General features: G+C 40.6%; 1 protein-coding gene and 1 non-coding gene across 2 annotated transcripts in view; both read left to right on the forward strand.

Moving 5' to 3' along the window:
- The first annotated feature begins 2,560 nt into the window (after nt 1-2,560).
- The window catches only part of COPS3 (COP9 signalosome subunit 3), a 30,281-nt gene continuing 17,921 nt past the window's right edge, over nt 2,561-14,920 (forward strand). The window contains exons 1-7 of the mRNA XM_037492615.1: nt 2,561-2,698; nt 6,257-6,386; nt 7,912-8,024; nt 8,117-8,166; nt 10,187-10,279; nt 11,561-11,740; nt 14,027-14,167. Coding sequence (XP_037348512.1) covers nt 2,644-2,698; nt 6,257-6,386; nt 7,912-8,024; nt 8,117-8,166; nt 10,187-10,279; nt 11,561-11,740; nt 14,027-14,167 — 762 coding nt within the window. The 5' untranslated portion in view covers nt 2,561-2,643. The remainder of the gene's footprint in view (nt 2,699-6,256; nt 6,387-7,911; nt 8,025-8,116; nt 8,167-10,186; nt 10,280-11,560; nt 11,741-14,026; nt 14,168-14,920) is intronic.
- Nucleotides 7,314-7,491, forward strand: LOC119233126 (small nucleolar RNA SNORA73 family). Its single transcript, XR_005122278.1, has one exon. It is a non-coding gene; the product is annotated as a small nucleolar RNA SNORA73 family (small nucleolar RNA).

Genomic DNA, 14,920 nt, shown 5'->3' on the forward strand with positions numbered 1-14,920 from the left:
ATTACCTGCAGGACTTGTTAAACTCATGCCTCAGAGTTTTTGATGTAGTAAGTCTAAAGTGGAGTCAAAGAATTTGCATTTCTGAGAAGTTCCTAGATGATGCTGATTCTACTGGTTGGGGAATTATACTTGGAGAACAATCTAAGTAAGGTAACAGATTTTAAAGTATGATTAGTAGCTGTAGCTATTTTGAACTATTGTGGGCTTTACTTCTCTGCAACATTTTTGGCGCTCACTAAAATCCATGAACATCCATGAAAATGTGTCTATATAAGTTAAAGTGTCTGCCTCTTGTGTTGCAAGAGATCAAAGATTGAAGACCAAATGCCATCAGAGAGCCTCCAGGGACTTTTGTATCAGAGAAGTGTTAAAGTCATTCATTTAAAAATGTCTCAAATTCACCAATGTATTTTCATCTCTACTCTCAAGTTATGGTAATTGCTATTATATTTCATGTCAACTACTGCAATAAGCTCCTAAATGGCTCTCTAAAGGTATCCACATGAAATCAGACAATCTTTTCTAAATGCAAATCTGATTTGCTACTTGCTTGCTTAAAACTCTCAGTGGCTTCCCAATCTTCTCAGGGAAAAATCCAGTATCTTTAACACAGCTTGCTTGATGTGTATCTTGCAGCCTTAGTGCCTAAGGATTTTCAGTTCCTATAGCTGGTTTAATGACTATGTTAATCACGTCTATCCTCACCTCCAGCTCCCAGTGTTGTATGAGCCAGGTTTCTGGTCTTGTGCCACCTCCTTTCCAACTTTTCTATCCTTATCCTCCATCACTCTTGCTTGTGAAAACCCCCTTCCCCTTATTAAATCCTACTTTCTTCAGGGCTCTATTTGTGTCATTTCCTCAAGAAAGTCTTCCCTGTCTTCCCCAGGCTATGTCATCTTCCTCTGTTCCATAAGAACCTTGGTCCATCCTTCAGACCACTACCCATTTTTTGTAGGGTCTTTATTTGTTCACTCTCTGCAGGGGAGAAGAATCATGACTGTTTACTTGTCAGTGTATTGCTATTGCCTAGCATAACACATTATAGGTGCCCACTAAATATATTGTATGAAATTTTTAAAAAGATTTATTTATACAAGAACTGGGGTACAGGCCAGAGGCACGGGAGGGTGAGAGAATTCACCAGAGACAGAGCCGGGAGCAGAACAGGCAGACTGACGAAGTACACTGCTGAGGGGAGCAGCAGGAGAGACAGAAGGAGGTCTGCGGTGCCATGTGGGAATCTCCCTGGCTGGCCAGGAATCAAACCTGTGCTGCAGAGGCTGCGGACAGCTTCATAGTGCTGCACTCAACCCACTGCACCACCAGGGAGGCCCTGGATGAAATTTTTAAAGCACGTTTATTTACCCAGTCCCTACTGATGGAGGAAATGAATAGAAAGCTTGGAAAGGAGGCGCCACAAGCCTAGAAACCCGGCTTACACAAAGCTGGGAGTTGGAGGTGGGGTAGAAGTGATTAGCATAGTCATTAAACCAGCTATAGAAAGTAAAAATCCTTAGGTGCCAACCTCTAGATCACGAGGCGCAGACCCAATCAGGTGTCAGACTGCTGTAGAGTCACAGTGAGCAGACCCAAGCAAGTGTCCAACTGTAATGGGGCCCAGACCTGAAGGTGAGGCTATGGAAATTGAGGACCATTATGGAACCGCTGGTCCTTTCCAAATTCTACATAGTTATTCGGAAAAATCAAAACAAAACACTCCACAAAGGAATAAGCCCCTTCCAAAGAGAAGACTATATCAGTTCAATCTCTTCACTGGCATGGGGCAGCAGTCCTTCTGCCTGCCTGTGCTTATGCAGGAACTCCTTGCTGCCAACTCTCTCCCAAAGCAGCACCAGAGACAGAGTGGGGAGCAGAACAGGCAGACTGACTGAAATACACTGCTGAGGGGATTAGCCTGAGAGACAGGAGAGGTCTGCTGCACCATGTGGGTTAGCTCCCAGTCCCGGTATCAAACTTGTGCTGCAGTGGCTGCCAATAGCTTCATAGTGCTGAGACTTAACCCCTTGCACCACCAGGGAGGTTCCAACATGTATCTTGAATGAAAACAGCGTTCTCACTATGTGCTAGGCTTTATGTGACTGAGATCATTGTAGTTATTTTACAGATGGAGAAAACAGGGCAGAGGAAGGCAAAATAATTTGCCCAAAGTCACATAGCTATTAAGTGATGGAACAGGGATTTGCAACCAGGCTACCTTCCTGGTTCCGGGGTCTATGTTCTACCTCCGGGAAGAGGTGGCAATAAGCCAGGCTTGAAAGATTTGGCCACGTGGAAAACAGGACAACCAGTCCCAGCAAAATCTGGAAACCATGTGCTTGATTATGAGTTGTTTAAACCTCTGCCCATTAGCCCCATTAAACATAGAGAGAAAATTTCACAGGTTCACAGAATTAAGAAAGATGACAAGTAAGCCAAAGCCTGGCTATGGTGAGGGAGCCCAGCCGTTTCCATGGAAACAGTAACCGGGTCCCAGGTAGGTGAGATCTCGCGGTGCTTGACCTGGCGGAAGTGACGTTAGGCCGCGCTCGCGGCCCTCTGGTGGATCGCCGCGGCCCCTCCTCCCAGAGCGGCCGCCTTTTCCCGCGCGAGCCGCCTCTGCCGCTCGGGCCGCCCGGGGGAAACATGGCGTCCGCCCTGGAGCAATTCGTGAACAGTGTCCGACAGCTCTCGGCTCAAGGTGAGGCCCTGGGCCGCCGGGCTGAGCCTGGGCGGGCCCTCTGGGCCCTGGGGACGGGCCTGTACCCCCAGCTTCCAACGCGGAGGGCTGGGACCGCCCTGTTAGCCCCGAGCTCGTCTCAGGGGCTGGGCTCGGGGTCGCGGTGCTTAGATCAGGGGGGCTCGAGCACGGCTGCGTTTAAAACAGCCCCTCGCGCTCTCGGACTCTGTTGCCCCGCCCGTCGGCCCGTGCACTCGGCCACCCGGCCTACTCCCCGCCCTCGGGCCGCCCGCACTCCTCCCCCCAGCCCGGGCCTCTTTCACCCGGGCGCTTCGCTTGACAGTTTGGGGGCGGTGACTTCCGCCAGACGCCTTCGCGAGCACCCATTGGCCCCTCGGCCCCCCCTCGCCTGCGGTGATTGGTGCTCCTTCTCGTCTGTCCCGGCGACCGCCTGGCCACCTCCAGACTAGGCCGCGGGCAGCAGGCGCGAGGCGAATCCTTTCTGGGTGCCTGGCTCCGGGCTCGCCTTCTCCCGCCCGGGCCCTGGAAACCTCCGCGTCTATTTCAGTCCTTCAGAATGCGGAGAGAGCTCTCGCTCGTAGCACTCCGCTTCTGGGGGTGGTGTTTGTGGCCATTATTACTTTGCCCATAACTTTCATGCTTTTTGATTCATCTCAGCACCTGAATAGAGAGCCCTGGGCTCAGAATTAAAGTAATTAGCTGCCAGCTGTGAAGGCTCCCAGTTTCTCCATCTGAAAAATAAAAATAATCCCCTCTACATAGTTGTTAAAATTGAATGAGAGAAACCTAGTGAACGCATGTGGAACAGTGCTTATTATATGAGGTGCAGTAGATAAAGTTGCAAATTATTGTTAATGGCCATTAATTTGTAAAGTTCTAGATGCTGCGTGACCTTGAATAAATCACTTTAATCGCCTGGGTCTTGATTCCATTCCTGAGAGTAGAGTGGTGCTCTCCCTCTCATAACTTTTAACTGCTCTGCTTAATGAAATAATTGTCTTGCCTTTTCTTTACTGATAGAAATTAGTCTCACAGGTAAAGAAAGCACAGGCTTGTAGTCTATGTGAATGAAGAAACCATTTGTGTCACAAGCACTTAAGTTTCTGCTTCCTGGGATGTGTGATTAGAAGATTTGAGTTGAAATCTGTCTCAGTCACTTTATGTGTGAGCCTCTTAATTTCCCTGGGCCAATTTTTTCAATTCCAAAACGGTAGTAGGACTGTTGTGAGCATCAGGTAGGATCGCTTACCTGAAAGCCTTGCATGCATGCTCTGTGCAAGACAGCGTTAGGAGAGTATGTCAGGCAGAGATAAAAACGATTCTTTCACTGCCCATGACTTCTGTGCCTCAGGCTCAGTACCAGTTTGCTTTGTTGATTATTGTTCAGAATGTTCTTCCATTAAGTGGAAGGAATGTCAAAATCTTCAGCTTCCTCTGGAGGAAATTTCATTTGCCAGATCTCTGTTTGGGTTCTTCAGATGCATCCTATGGCACTTAAATTTACTTTTGACCCTGTGCTAGTTAACTATCTGTAATTTCACAATGAACCAGCTTTTAAGTCTTTTCTCAGTTTTGCTTATTTAATTGGGGGAGAAAATAATGAACTGAGATATTTCTGGGTATTTGAAATTGTAAATGTATTTAAACTAGTGGGGGAAAGTCATATTATTTAACTAGAAGAAGCTATTTCATACTTGCTAATGAAATCCATAATAAAATGGTGAAATGGCATTTCCCAAGTCAACTTATGTTACTATCTTGAAACTTGATACCTAATAAGGTCATAATTTTTTTTTCTTGTTTTGCAGTGTATGTGATAATAATGGAATATTTTTGGTGAATATTAAAAGTATTTCAACATAGAAACATGAGAAATTAAAGTTTCTAGCTACAGTCAAATGTGTTTTAACCATATACTGTTTTTGGTTTTTTTTTTTTAAGATTTATTTATTTATTTGTACAAACATTGGGTGCAGTCAGAAGCGCGGGAGGGTGAGAGAATTCACCAGAGCCAGAGCGGGGAACAGAGCAGGCAGAAGGACCGAAGTACACTGCTGAGGGGAGCAGCGGGCGGCAGGAGAGGTCTGTGCGCCATGTGGGACCCTCCTCCAGTGGCCGGGAGCAGCCGGGGATCGAACCAGTGCTGCAGAGGCTGCAGGCAGCTTTGCAACCCAGCGCTCAACCACTGCGCCACCGGGGAGGCCCTTAACCATATACTGTTTAATTTTTTTTTTCTTTAATAAGAAAAATCTTCAGTTACTAAATAGAAATAGCTGGTATGGGTAGTTGACGTTCAAAATGTGAAAGAACTGAAGGAGGAAACTAAAGAGATTAGTATGTGGGGTTATATATAGTACCCTACCATCTGTAGAAAGATGGAGGAATTTTGGAGTAGTGGAGTGTGGCTGTGGTGTCTTAGAATAACCCATTAAAATCAGTGCGTCTACTTCACATTACCAATTTGAGCCTAATTAGATTCTGTACTTATTTGTTAAACCTTAACATTGGAATGTAGGGGGGAAACTCAGTGGATCAACTGGGATTAATTCAGCAAGCTTGTTGGTTGATTGGTTGCTGAGCAGGTAGTGTGTTCTGAAGCTGGAGAAAGGAGACAGTCTCCACCTGCATTTATATTGAATTACTTAGCCATCACAATTCCTGGTGTGCAGAGAGCAGAACTATCCAGGTTAGCCAAGGGAAAGGGAGGGGATTAGATGAGGGTCCAGGAAGGTCCAGGCTGAGTGTTAAAGGAAGAGCAGGAGTCTGATAATGAAGGGAGATGGGGACGAAAGTGAAGGAGGAAACACTAAGCAAGGAGAACAGCATGAGTAGAGGCAGAACTGTGAGAGATCCTGGAATGTTGATTGAATTTTCTGTGTTAGGTTTGAACAAAGACTAAAGGGTAAAGGGAAGTAGTAGGAGGGCAGCCTGGGGTGCAGTGTGTGTGTGTGTGTGTGCGCGTGCGCCCACATGCCCTTGAATATTACTGTTTAAATGTGACTGAGCTGAGGCATTTGGATTTCAAGGTATCAGAGTAATTGGATTGACTTTCATTTTAGAAAGATCACACAAGTACCAGTATGGAATGTGGGTTGGAGGACAGAAAGGTAGAAGTAGTCAAACTATTTAGAAGATCTATGTCAGACCATTTGGAAGATTACAGTGTACTCCAGACAAGAAATGATAAGCATGTGAATTAAAAGAGGGAGAGAAAGGATTAGAACTGAGGCATTTTTGAAGTAAAATTAAATCATATTTGATGACATTTGAGATGTAGGGGGGAAATGAAGGTGGTGGTTCTGTGTTCTGTATAGTTATGTGTTCATTTCTGACGTAGGGGGCTAGAAAAGAGAATGGAGGAAAAGGAAACTTTCCGGGTCAGAGGGCAATGGGAGGTGTGGTTTTGAGGTTCTTCTCTCACCCATTGGGTGCTCATCTGAAATAAAGGGGATAGAAATCATCCTTAGGCACTTCTTGCTCTCAGGTGTAATCTGTGGTTAGCCTTCTTCAGTTTGGTTAATGCTATAACTCAATGGTCGTGTTATTCTTGTTTTCCAGGGCAAATGACTCAGCTTTGTGAACTGATCAACAAGAGCGGGGAACTCCTTGCGAAGAACTTATCCCATTTGGACACTGTGCTCGGGGCTCTGGATGTACAGGAGCATTCCTTGGGTGTCCTTGCTGTTTTGTGAGAGGCCTCTTTTATAGTTTCATGCTTGTTAAGAACACTCTGCACTTTCTGACTTTTTTTCTTTTGGTATAAAAGTAAACCCTGTAAACATTGAGCTCTTTTACAAAACTAAAGTCACATCATAGTAGTTACATTTTGCTCACCCAGCTCATCATTTATACACATTTTGAAATTTTTGAAATGAATGGCCCTCTCAAACGTGGGCACTGTAGTTTGCATTTGTAAGGCTTTTAGTCACATTTTCTTTTTTTTTTTTTAAGATTTATTTATTTATGCATACAAGAGCTGGGGTATAGGCCAGAGGTGCAAGGGGTGAGAGGATTCACCAGAGACAGAGTGGGGAGCAGAACAGGTGGATCTGCTGAAATACACTGCTGAGGGGAGCAGCGGGCAACACAGGAGAGGTTTGCTGTGCCATGTGGGTCAGCTTCCTAGACAGGAATCAAACTCGTGCTTCAGTGACTGCGGATAATATCATAATGCTGAGACTTACCCCTTGCGCCCCCGGAGAGGCCCATTCACATTTTCTAGCTTGGAAAGAAAATAAAGAAGAGTGGTAGAACAGGGTACAGTGGAATATACTGAATGAAATTACCAATGATTCAAAGCAGTGTTGCTTCAGATTACTTTCATAAATTTAAGCTATTTAAGATCAAACTATGGGTTCCTATAACTTTATGTACTTAACAGTAGAATTGGTTTTTTCCTTGATGTTCTCGTGTCATTAATTGGGGTGTTAGAGTTGTCGTGAAAGGTGAAATAATATATAGAAACTTAGAAGAAATTGACCTAAAAGTGAGGGTTTGTCTTCACTCACACTCAATCTCATAGATACGTGTCAGGAAGAATTTAGAGGAGAAACTGTCAGAATGTGCCACATCTGGTAATTTACATGTAAGATAATTAAAATGAAATAAAGATTTTCCAACGTGAATACCCTAGGAGGTTACTCTCCTGGGCAAAGGGGAGCACAGGGCAGTGCCCCATGATGTATGATCCCTTACCACAACGTTGGAGGTAAAGCTGGGCTTTGAGTCTGCACCTGCATATTCCTCCAGCTTCTCAGTCCTGCGGACCATGACAAGCCATGCAGGAAACATCTAGTATATTAAAATTTTACATGTAAGAAAGATTGTAAATATGATCTTAATCTTTTTATTTAAAAAAAATAGAAATAAAGATTCAGTTGCTTGGTGGTACAAGCCACATGCACCTACTGTGTGGGACAACACAGTTATATACCACTTCCATCATGACAGAAAGCCCTGCTGAGAAATGTAGTCAGTGAAGATTTCTTAAACTATGTTCTCTGTCTTGATTATACAAAGAAACCAGGCTGGAGAATCTTGTAGACTCTGGCTGTTCGTTTTTAAAAATCCTGTGCCTCATTTCATTTCATAGAGCTTTGGAAACAAAATGGGCTTCTGGCCTAAGTTGCTTCCATATTTATCCTTCCTCCTCTTTCTCTCCCCATCTCCCCTGCAAATTATCAGGATAATGGGTTCTTTTCTCTTTATTCTAGGTTTGTGAAGTTTTCTATGCCCAGTGTTCCTGACTTCGAAACGTTATTCTCACAGGTTCAGCTTTTCATCAGTACTTGTAATGGGGAGCACATTCGATATGCAACAGACACTTGTAAGCTAAACATCATATTGTTCTTTTCCACTGAATGTGTTTGTTTCCTACTGAATGCATTTTTATTTTCGATATTTTGTTATTATGTCTAGTTGCTGGGCTTTGCCATCAGTTAACAAATGCGCTTGTGGAAAGAAAACAGGTAAGAAATGTTACTTAAGTATTTATAGTTCTTTCGTATATCTAACTTACATAGTGAACTAGTTTGTTAAGGTTCCAGGTTAGTAGTAAGTATCCTAACACTTAGATATATGTGATTACGTTAGAACACGCAAAACATTTGCTGTCAGAACAGCTAGCCCTCCATCGGGTGAGGACCCTGAGATGCAGGGAGAAGTGGTCCCCCAGGTGAGGTTGCTGCTATTGCCTATTGCTTCTGGTTTTTGAAACTACCCTTCTAGTGTCCTTTATTTTGTAAAGTGCTTCATTTTTTGTTTGTCTAAACTTTTAACTTTTGGTTATGGTACTTTTAAGCTTTATAAAAAGTTGCAAGATTAATATAAAGAATACCCAGGCCTCCCCGGTGGTGCAGCGGGTTGAGCGCAGCTCTGTGAGGCTGTCCACAGCCTCTGTGGCACCCGTTGGATTCTGGCCCAGCCGGGGAGATTCCCACATGGCACGACAGACCTTTCCTGTCTCACCCGCTGCTCCCATCAGCAGTGTATTTCGGTCCTTCTGCCTGTTCTGTTCCCCACTCAGTCACTGGTAGATTCTCTCACCCTCCTGCACCCCTGGCCTGTACCCCAGTGCTTGTATAAATAAATAAATCTTAAAAAAAAAAATAATATAAAGAATTCCCATGTGTTCTTTATCCAAATTCTCCAGATACTTTTTTCTCTTTCTGAGCTTTTGGGGAGTAAATTGGAGATATGAGTCTCTTACCCTAAATACTTTAATGATTGTTTCCAAAAAATTAGGACATTCTCTCATGGGACTATAACATAATGATCATCTACTTTAGGGGGTAAACACTGATATAAGCATTTAATCAATAAATAGTTATATTCAGACTTTACCAGCTGTTTCACCAATGACCTTTATAACATAAAGTTTCATATTATGAGTTACATGTATTTTCATGTCTTTTTAGTCTCTTTTAATCTGGATCAGAACTTTAGTCTTTCATCTTTTGTAATATTGACACAAATTAAAATTTAGGTGTTTCTTTTTGATTTGAAATGAACTTTAAGATTAGTGGTGTGAAGGAAACTGAAAACAGAAAGAGCCAGCTGGTGTTTTTGTTGGATAAATTCTGGTTCTTAAGAGATGTTTTAAAAAAATCCACAAGTCTTTACTGAAAAAACCATGTAAGTTACTCAATTATTTTGTGGTCACATCTCCTAGCTAGAAACTATACCTCACGTGAAATTTGGTCTCGTTATTTATAATCGGGGCAGGAAACAGTCCATTTATAACTTGTGGTATCAGTTTCAAGCAATTTACTATCAGATAAAAGATGTCATAGAGAATTTGTAGTTGATACCTACACTGTCCCTTGGGAAAGGCCAACTTTCTTATCCACAATTAAGTTTCAGTTAATGTAGTATTCATCATCAAAAATTTGAATGATTTTTGGCCTCCCTGGTGGCACAAAGGGTTAAGACACAACCTATGAAGCTATCTGCAGCCACTGCAGCATGAGTTCGATACCCAGCCAGGTAGCTACCCACATGGCATAGCAGACCTCTCCTAACTCATCCACTGCTCCCCTCAGCAGTGTATTTCAGTCATTTTGCCTGTTCTGCTCCCCACTCTGTCTCTGGTGAATCCTCTCACCCCTCACACCTCTGGCCTGTACCCCAGATCTTGTATGCATAAATAAATAAATCTTTAAAAAAATTTTTTGTTAATTTTAATGATTTTTATTTGTGAAAATAATGAACACTTGAGAAAGTATTATAATACTGCTTTTGATTATTGATCTTTGTAAAAATAGCTTTATGATTTAAAAAATGACGCTAAATTACTCCAAATATCATAGCTTCAGAAAACATTTTCTGACTGAATAGGATCGGAAATTTCCTGAAAGAGTATGGAAACCTCATATTGTTATTTAAAGGAACCTATCAATTAGTGTTGTTTTTTATTTGTAAGTGACAACATAAGATCCAATGTGCTGCCAACTTTGAGAACTTATCTGAAAGAGATGTCATTTCTGACAGCCCCTGCGAGGAATTGGTATCCTTAAGCAAGCCATAGACAAGATGCAGATGAATACAAACCAGCTGACCTCAATACATGCTGATCTCTGCCAGGTAAGTTACTAAAGAGTGAAAATCATTGATCCAGAGGTGGAAGATTGGTTGTGGGTTTGCTCTACACCAGATTAGATAGTAAAGGCAATTTAGTGGAGGCTGTAGTATGTTCTATTACATTAGTAAAGGAATTTTCAGGAGGCTATGGGATGGCAACTATAGAATGGGGCTCAGCTGGTAAACTTGTGATGTGAGTGGAATAGTGTAATTAATACTTGTGATGTTTTTAAAAATCCCAACTCATTTTTCAGGAATTGTGGAACCTAAAAATAAGCACAGTAACTTCTTATATCTTAAAGTGTTATTTATTTTATTTGTTTCAAAATCCAGAAGACAAAAGAGAGGGTGTATATAATGAACTCTCCCTAACACACTGTTTGCTAGCCACCCAGCAGCTCTTCTCTCCAAAGGAAACCAGTGATAGTAGTTTCTTGTGTATCTTTCCAAAGAATTTTATGAACATTCATGCAAACTGTTTATATATGTATATATATATATTTTACACAAATAGTAGTAATATATATGTTCTTATGTATTTTACTTTTGTCTGCTCAATAAGTCTTGGAGACAATTCCATATCAGTGATTCACAGCTGCAGAGGGATCCATAATATGAGTTTAACCAGTCCCTGAGGAGTTTTTCGATTGTTTCCTTATTGAATAACTTGTTACATGGATTATTTCAAATGCATGTTTTAGTTTCAATTGAAGATATATATGCTTTCTTTATTTTTATTTTTGCTTTATTTTTAAAAACCTGTAGTTGAATTCATTATTCATATGGTGAAAGTGCACTAATCTTAAGTGCACAGGAGTTTGTATCACCATCATCCAGAGACAGAACTTTGCCATGTACTTGCTTGCTTGACTTGCATGGTTTCCTGTATACACTTAAGTAAAGGATTCAGAAATTGAAAAGGAATGCTTGAAGAAAAGATTTTCCTTTTTTTCCTCCCATACCATGCTGGTCTATTTCCTTTCAATAGTTCAGCTGGGAGAAAAAGGACACACTTGTTTGCCTATCTGTAAACAAATGGGAAATTGGGGGACTTTGATTCATCTGTGTAGTGCTTTATCTAATAGCAGCTTCATCTTTTGTAAAGAAATGCTATTTTAATCTGAATGCTTAAGTAAATGAGTATCAACATGTAGATCATTTTGATCAATAACATATAAAACAAAATATCATTTTCTTGAACTTTCTAGAATACGAATTTGTTTCTTCTGCTAAAGCCTTCCAAGTTAAAATTAAAATGATGATTTAATAAAAAAATTTTCACAGCTTTGTTTGCTGGCAAAATGCTTTAAGCCTGCCCTACCATATCTTGATGTGGACATGATGGATATTTGTAAAGAGAACGGAGCCTATGATGCAAAGCACTTTTTATGTTATTATTATTATGGAGGAATGATCTATACTGGGCTGAAGAACTTTGAAAGAGCACTCTACTTTTATGAACAGGTAATCACCTCTCTAAATGTCCCTGGGGTTATTTTGATTTGTGTGATCAAAGAAGTCCCTTTTGGCTTACAACTGGATGAGGCTGAGCCCAGGCCTGTGAGTCTGAGGTGAGGTTCTTTCAAAGACCGTGCTAACTAAATGGTGGTTATCTGCTCCTTAGTTAGAGCAGTAGTAGTGGAGGGAAGAGGACCAATTGGTGAGGTCTAATTTAGATTCTGCTGCTTGCACCCTAACTGTACATCTCTACCTTTATAGATTCCTTTGTGTGTAGAGATGAGATTGAACTGAATGGTCTTTGAAATTTCTTCTTCTAAAGCCATATATGATATTTTGTTAAGTTTTATTTTAACAAGTGAAATATTCTCTAGTCTCATGGTTCAAAATTCAAAGTACACAATGAAAAGTCCCTTCCACTTTAGTCTGTGTCTGTGTAATGGTTTGTGTTAGGAGATATACTACACAATTATATAGAATATGCTGGAAGTTTATTCAATAGTCTGTAAAAGATATACGGTATTAACTAATACCAATGTTTTGAGGCAAATTCATCAGATGTTCCTATTTTATTCATAACACACTTAGGTATGCCTAAATTTAAAGAGCTCACAGTCTTGTTTAAGTACTAACATCAGTACACACATGAAGATCTGTGACTGAGCATTGCCTCATTGAGTGGGGGCTGACAAGTACAGCAAAGGGGGTCTAGGGAAAGTCAGCAGAAGGTGTTCATGGGCAGGAACAGTGTCATTAAAGGATGTGTCTAAGCAGGTAAAATGTTCAAGGTGACTTCTCTGAAAAATTTACAAGCACATACTTCATAGCTGCTGAATATACTATATTTTAATAACCCAATATAACTGATAATCTAGAAATATAAAGAAGATGTCAGCAATAAAAAGGGCAGGAAACTGCAATGTACTTAGAAAGTATTTCTATTGTGAATAGTTAAAATGTTAAAAAAAAAAAAAGTTCCATATTTATAGACATAAACCTTTTACCCAAAAGTTCACTTATTTTCTCTTTTGCCCTAATGACAAGCATTGTCTAGGTCAGTCTTCCTGCCCCTGTGCTTTAATGATATGCATGCAATTATAGGTGGTATTGGTACCTTAATTCCAAAAGATGATGCTTTAAAAAGCCCAAAAGAAGGATGTACTTATTGGAAAAAATTCAGACCATACAGCATTATACCAAACTAAAAGTGAAAACAAAAACAACTTCATTTTCTTACCATGCTGTGTATTAAATTAGCTAGTTACTGGTCCTTGATTGATGGACATGTAAGTAGAGTCTGCTGTTTTACTGTTGAAACAGTGTTTCAGTGTACCTGGATCCTTCTGCACTTACATGGGTGCAGAATATCTGTAGAATAATCTCAAGAGAAATGCCTTTTTTACAGGTGCTCTGATTTGGATTTTGATTTGAAACATTTGAGTATCATAGTTTTCAATTCTTAACCTTCATAAATCCAGGAGAAAGAAAATGAAAGCTTAACAAGAGAAAGTATTTGCAAATACCATTTCTGATAAGAGGCTTATATCCAGAATATGCAGACCTCTTACAGAGGTAGATACTAAAATTTAACATTTTTCTGAAGAAGATATATAGATGACCAATAAAGACACGACTGGGTCCTCATCATTCCTTGTCATTAGGGAAATGCAAAACAAAACCACAATGTGATGCCATTTCACTGGATAAAACTTAAAATGAGATAGCCAGTAATAACAAGTATTGTTGAGGATGTGGAGAATTTGGAACCCGTCGTAATTGCCAATGGGATTGTAAAATAGTATGAAAACAGTTGGGGAGTTCCTCAAATTGTTAAACATAAAGTTACCATATGACCCAGCATGTTTACTTGTAGGAGTATATCCATAATAAGTGAAGATAAATGTCCACACAACAATGTACACATTAGTGCTCACAGCAGCGTTGCTCATAGTGGAATAGCGGGCAAGGTGGAAACAAGAATAAATGGTTTTGTATACTTATACACTAGAATTAGGCACTGACACAAATTACAAGATGGATGAACCTTGAAAACATGTATTTATGCCATGTATATAAAATGTCCATACTAGGCAGACCCATAGACACATAAAGTAGAGATGGTTGCCTAGGATTAGGGGGTGGGGAGAATAGGGAGTGACTTATACCTCAAAGACGTTATAAAACTAATACTAGTAGGACACCTAATGTAAGTATTGTTTTCTTAAAGTGGGACATGTGGTGGCTTGTTCTGGTGTGTTCTCTTCACACTATAAATAGTCTTCTCTTGCTCAGGCTATAACTACCCCTGCCATGGCGGTCAGTCATATCATGTTGGAATCATATAAAAAGTATATTCTAGTTTCTTTGATATTACTTGGCAAAGTACAACAGCTTCCGAAATATACATCTCAAATTGTGGGAAGATTCATTAAGGTGAGTTTTTAATAAAACCGCTTTCTTGGGTATCTTGTTAGGTCCAGACGGAAATTGTAGTGATACATAGCTCTGTAATTTTATTTTGTAATGAGTTAGCTCTCCTGGCATCTTCAAGTTAGCAGACAAGTATTAATTGTCTACTGGGAGTCTAGGAGCTGCAGTTGTGGCAGGTTCTCACATTCTGTCCAGTCCACACACTCTGACCCATTGTTTGGGATTCTCAGGAATCCATTTCTAATTGTGAAATAGATGCTCTGGTTTAAAAAAAACAGTGCAGAAGGTTAAAAGTTCATGATTGTTTTGATAACATTACCCTGCTCTTCTTTGTAAAAAACTAGAATTTCAGGATAGTTGAAAATCTTCATGATGAGATTTTTAAGCTATCTTGTTGAAGAGATCCAAGTGTCCTAAGAGCCCTATTCTGTTTTCCAGGGCTTTGGACTGTCTGGTCACGGACACAAGGGAAGGGAAGGTAGTTAAGAGAGCTCCTTCAAATCCCATGAAGAGTGATAGGCAGAGGAGGTTTAGGGTAACAGTTCTTAGTTCATTTTGGAGAATTCCTCAGTCTCCTTTAGGTGGCCCTTGAGCTGGCCTGTTTTGGAAACAATGGTTTTTATAAATAAAGTGAGGTCTTTATGACTCAAGGGCATCATTCATAAGACTTAGTAGCTTGTAATTATATTATAAATGGTGAACAGAACAGACTTTAGACTATGGGTTTGAATCTAGTTTCTACCTGTGCTCCTCTTG

The sequence above is a fragment of the Talpa occidentalis genome, unplaced genomic scaffold, assembly GCF_014898055.3.
Source record: "Talpa occidentalis isolate TD23 unplaced genomic scaffold, MPIMG_talOcc4v2.1 talOcc4.7, whole genome shotgun sequence".
NCBI lineage: Eukaryota > Metazoa > Chordata > Mammalia > Eulipotyphla > Talpidae > Talpa > Talpa occidentalis.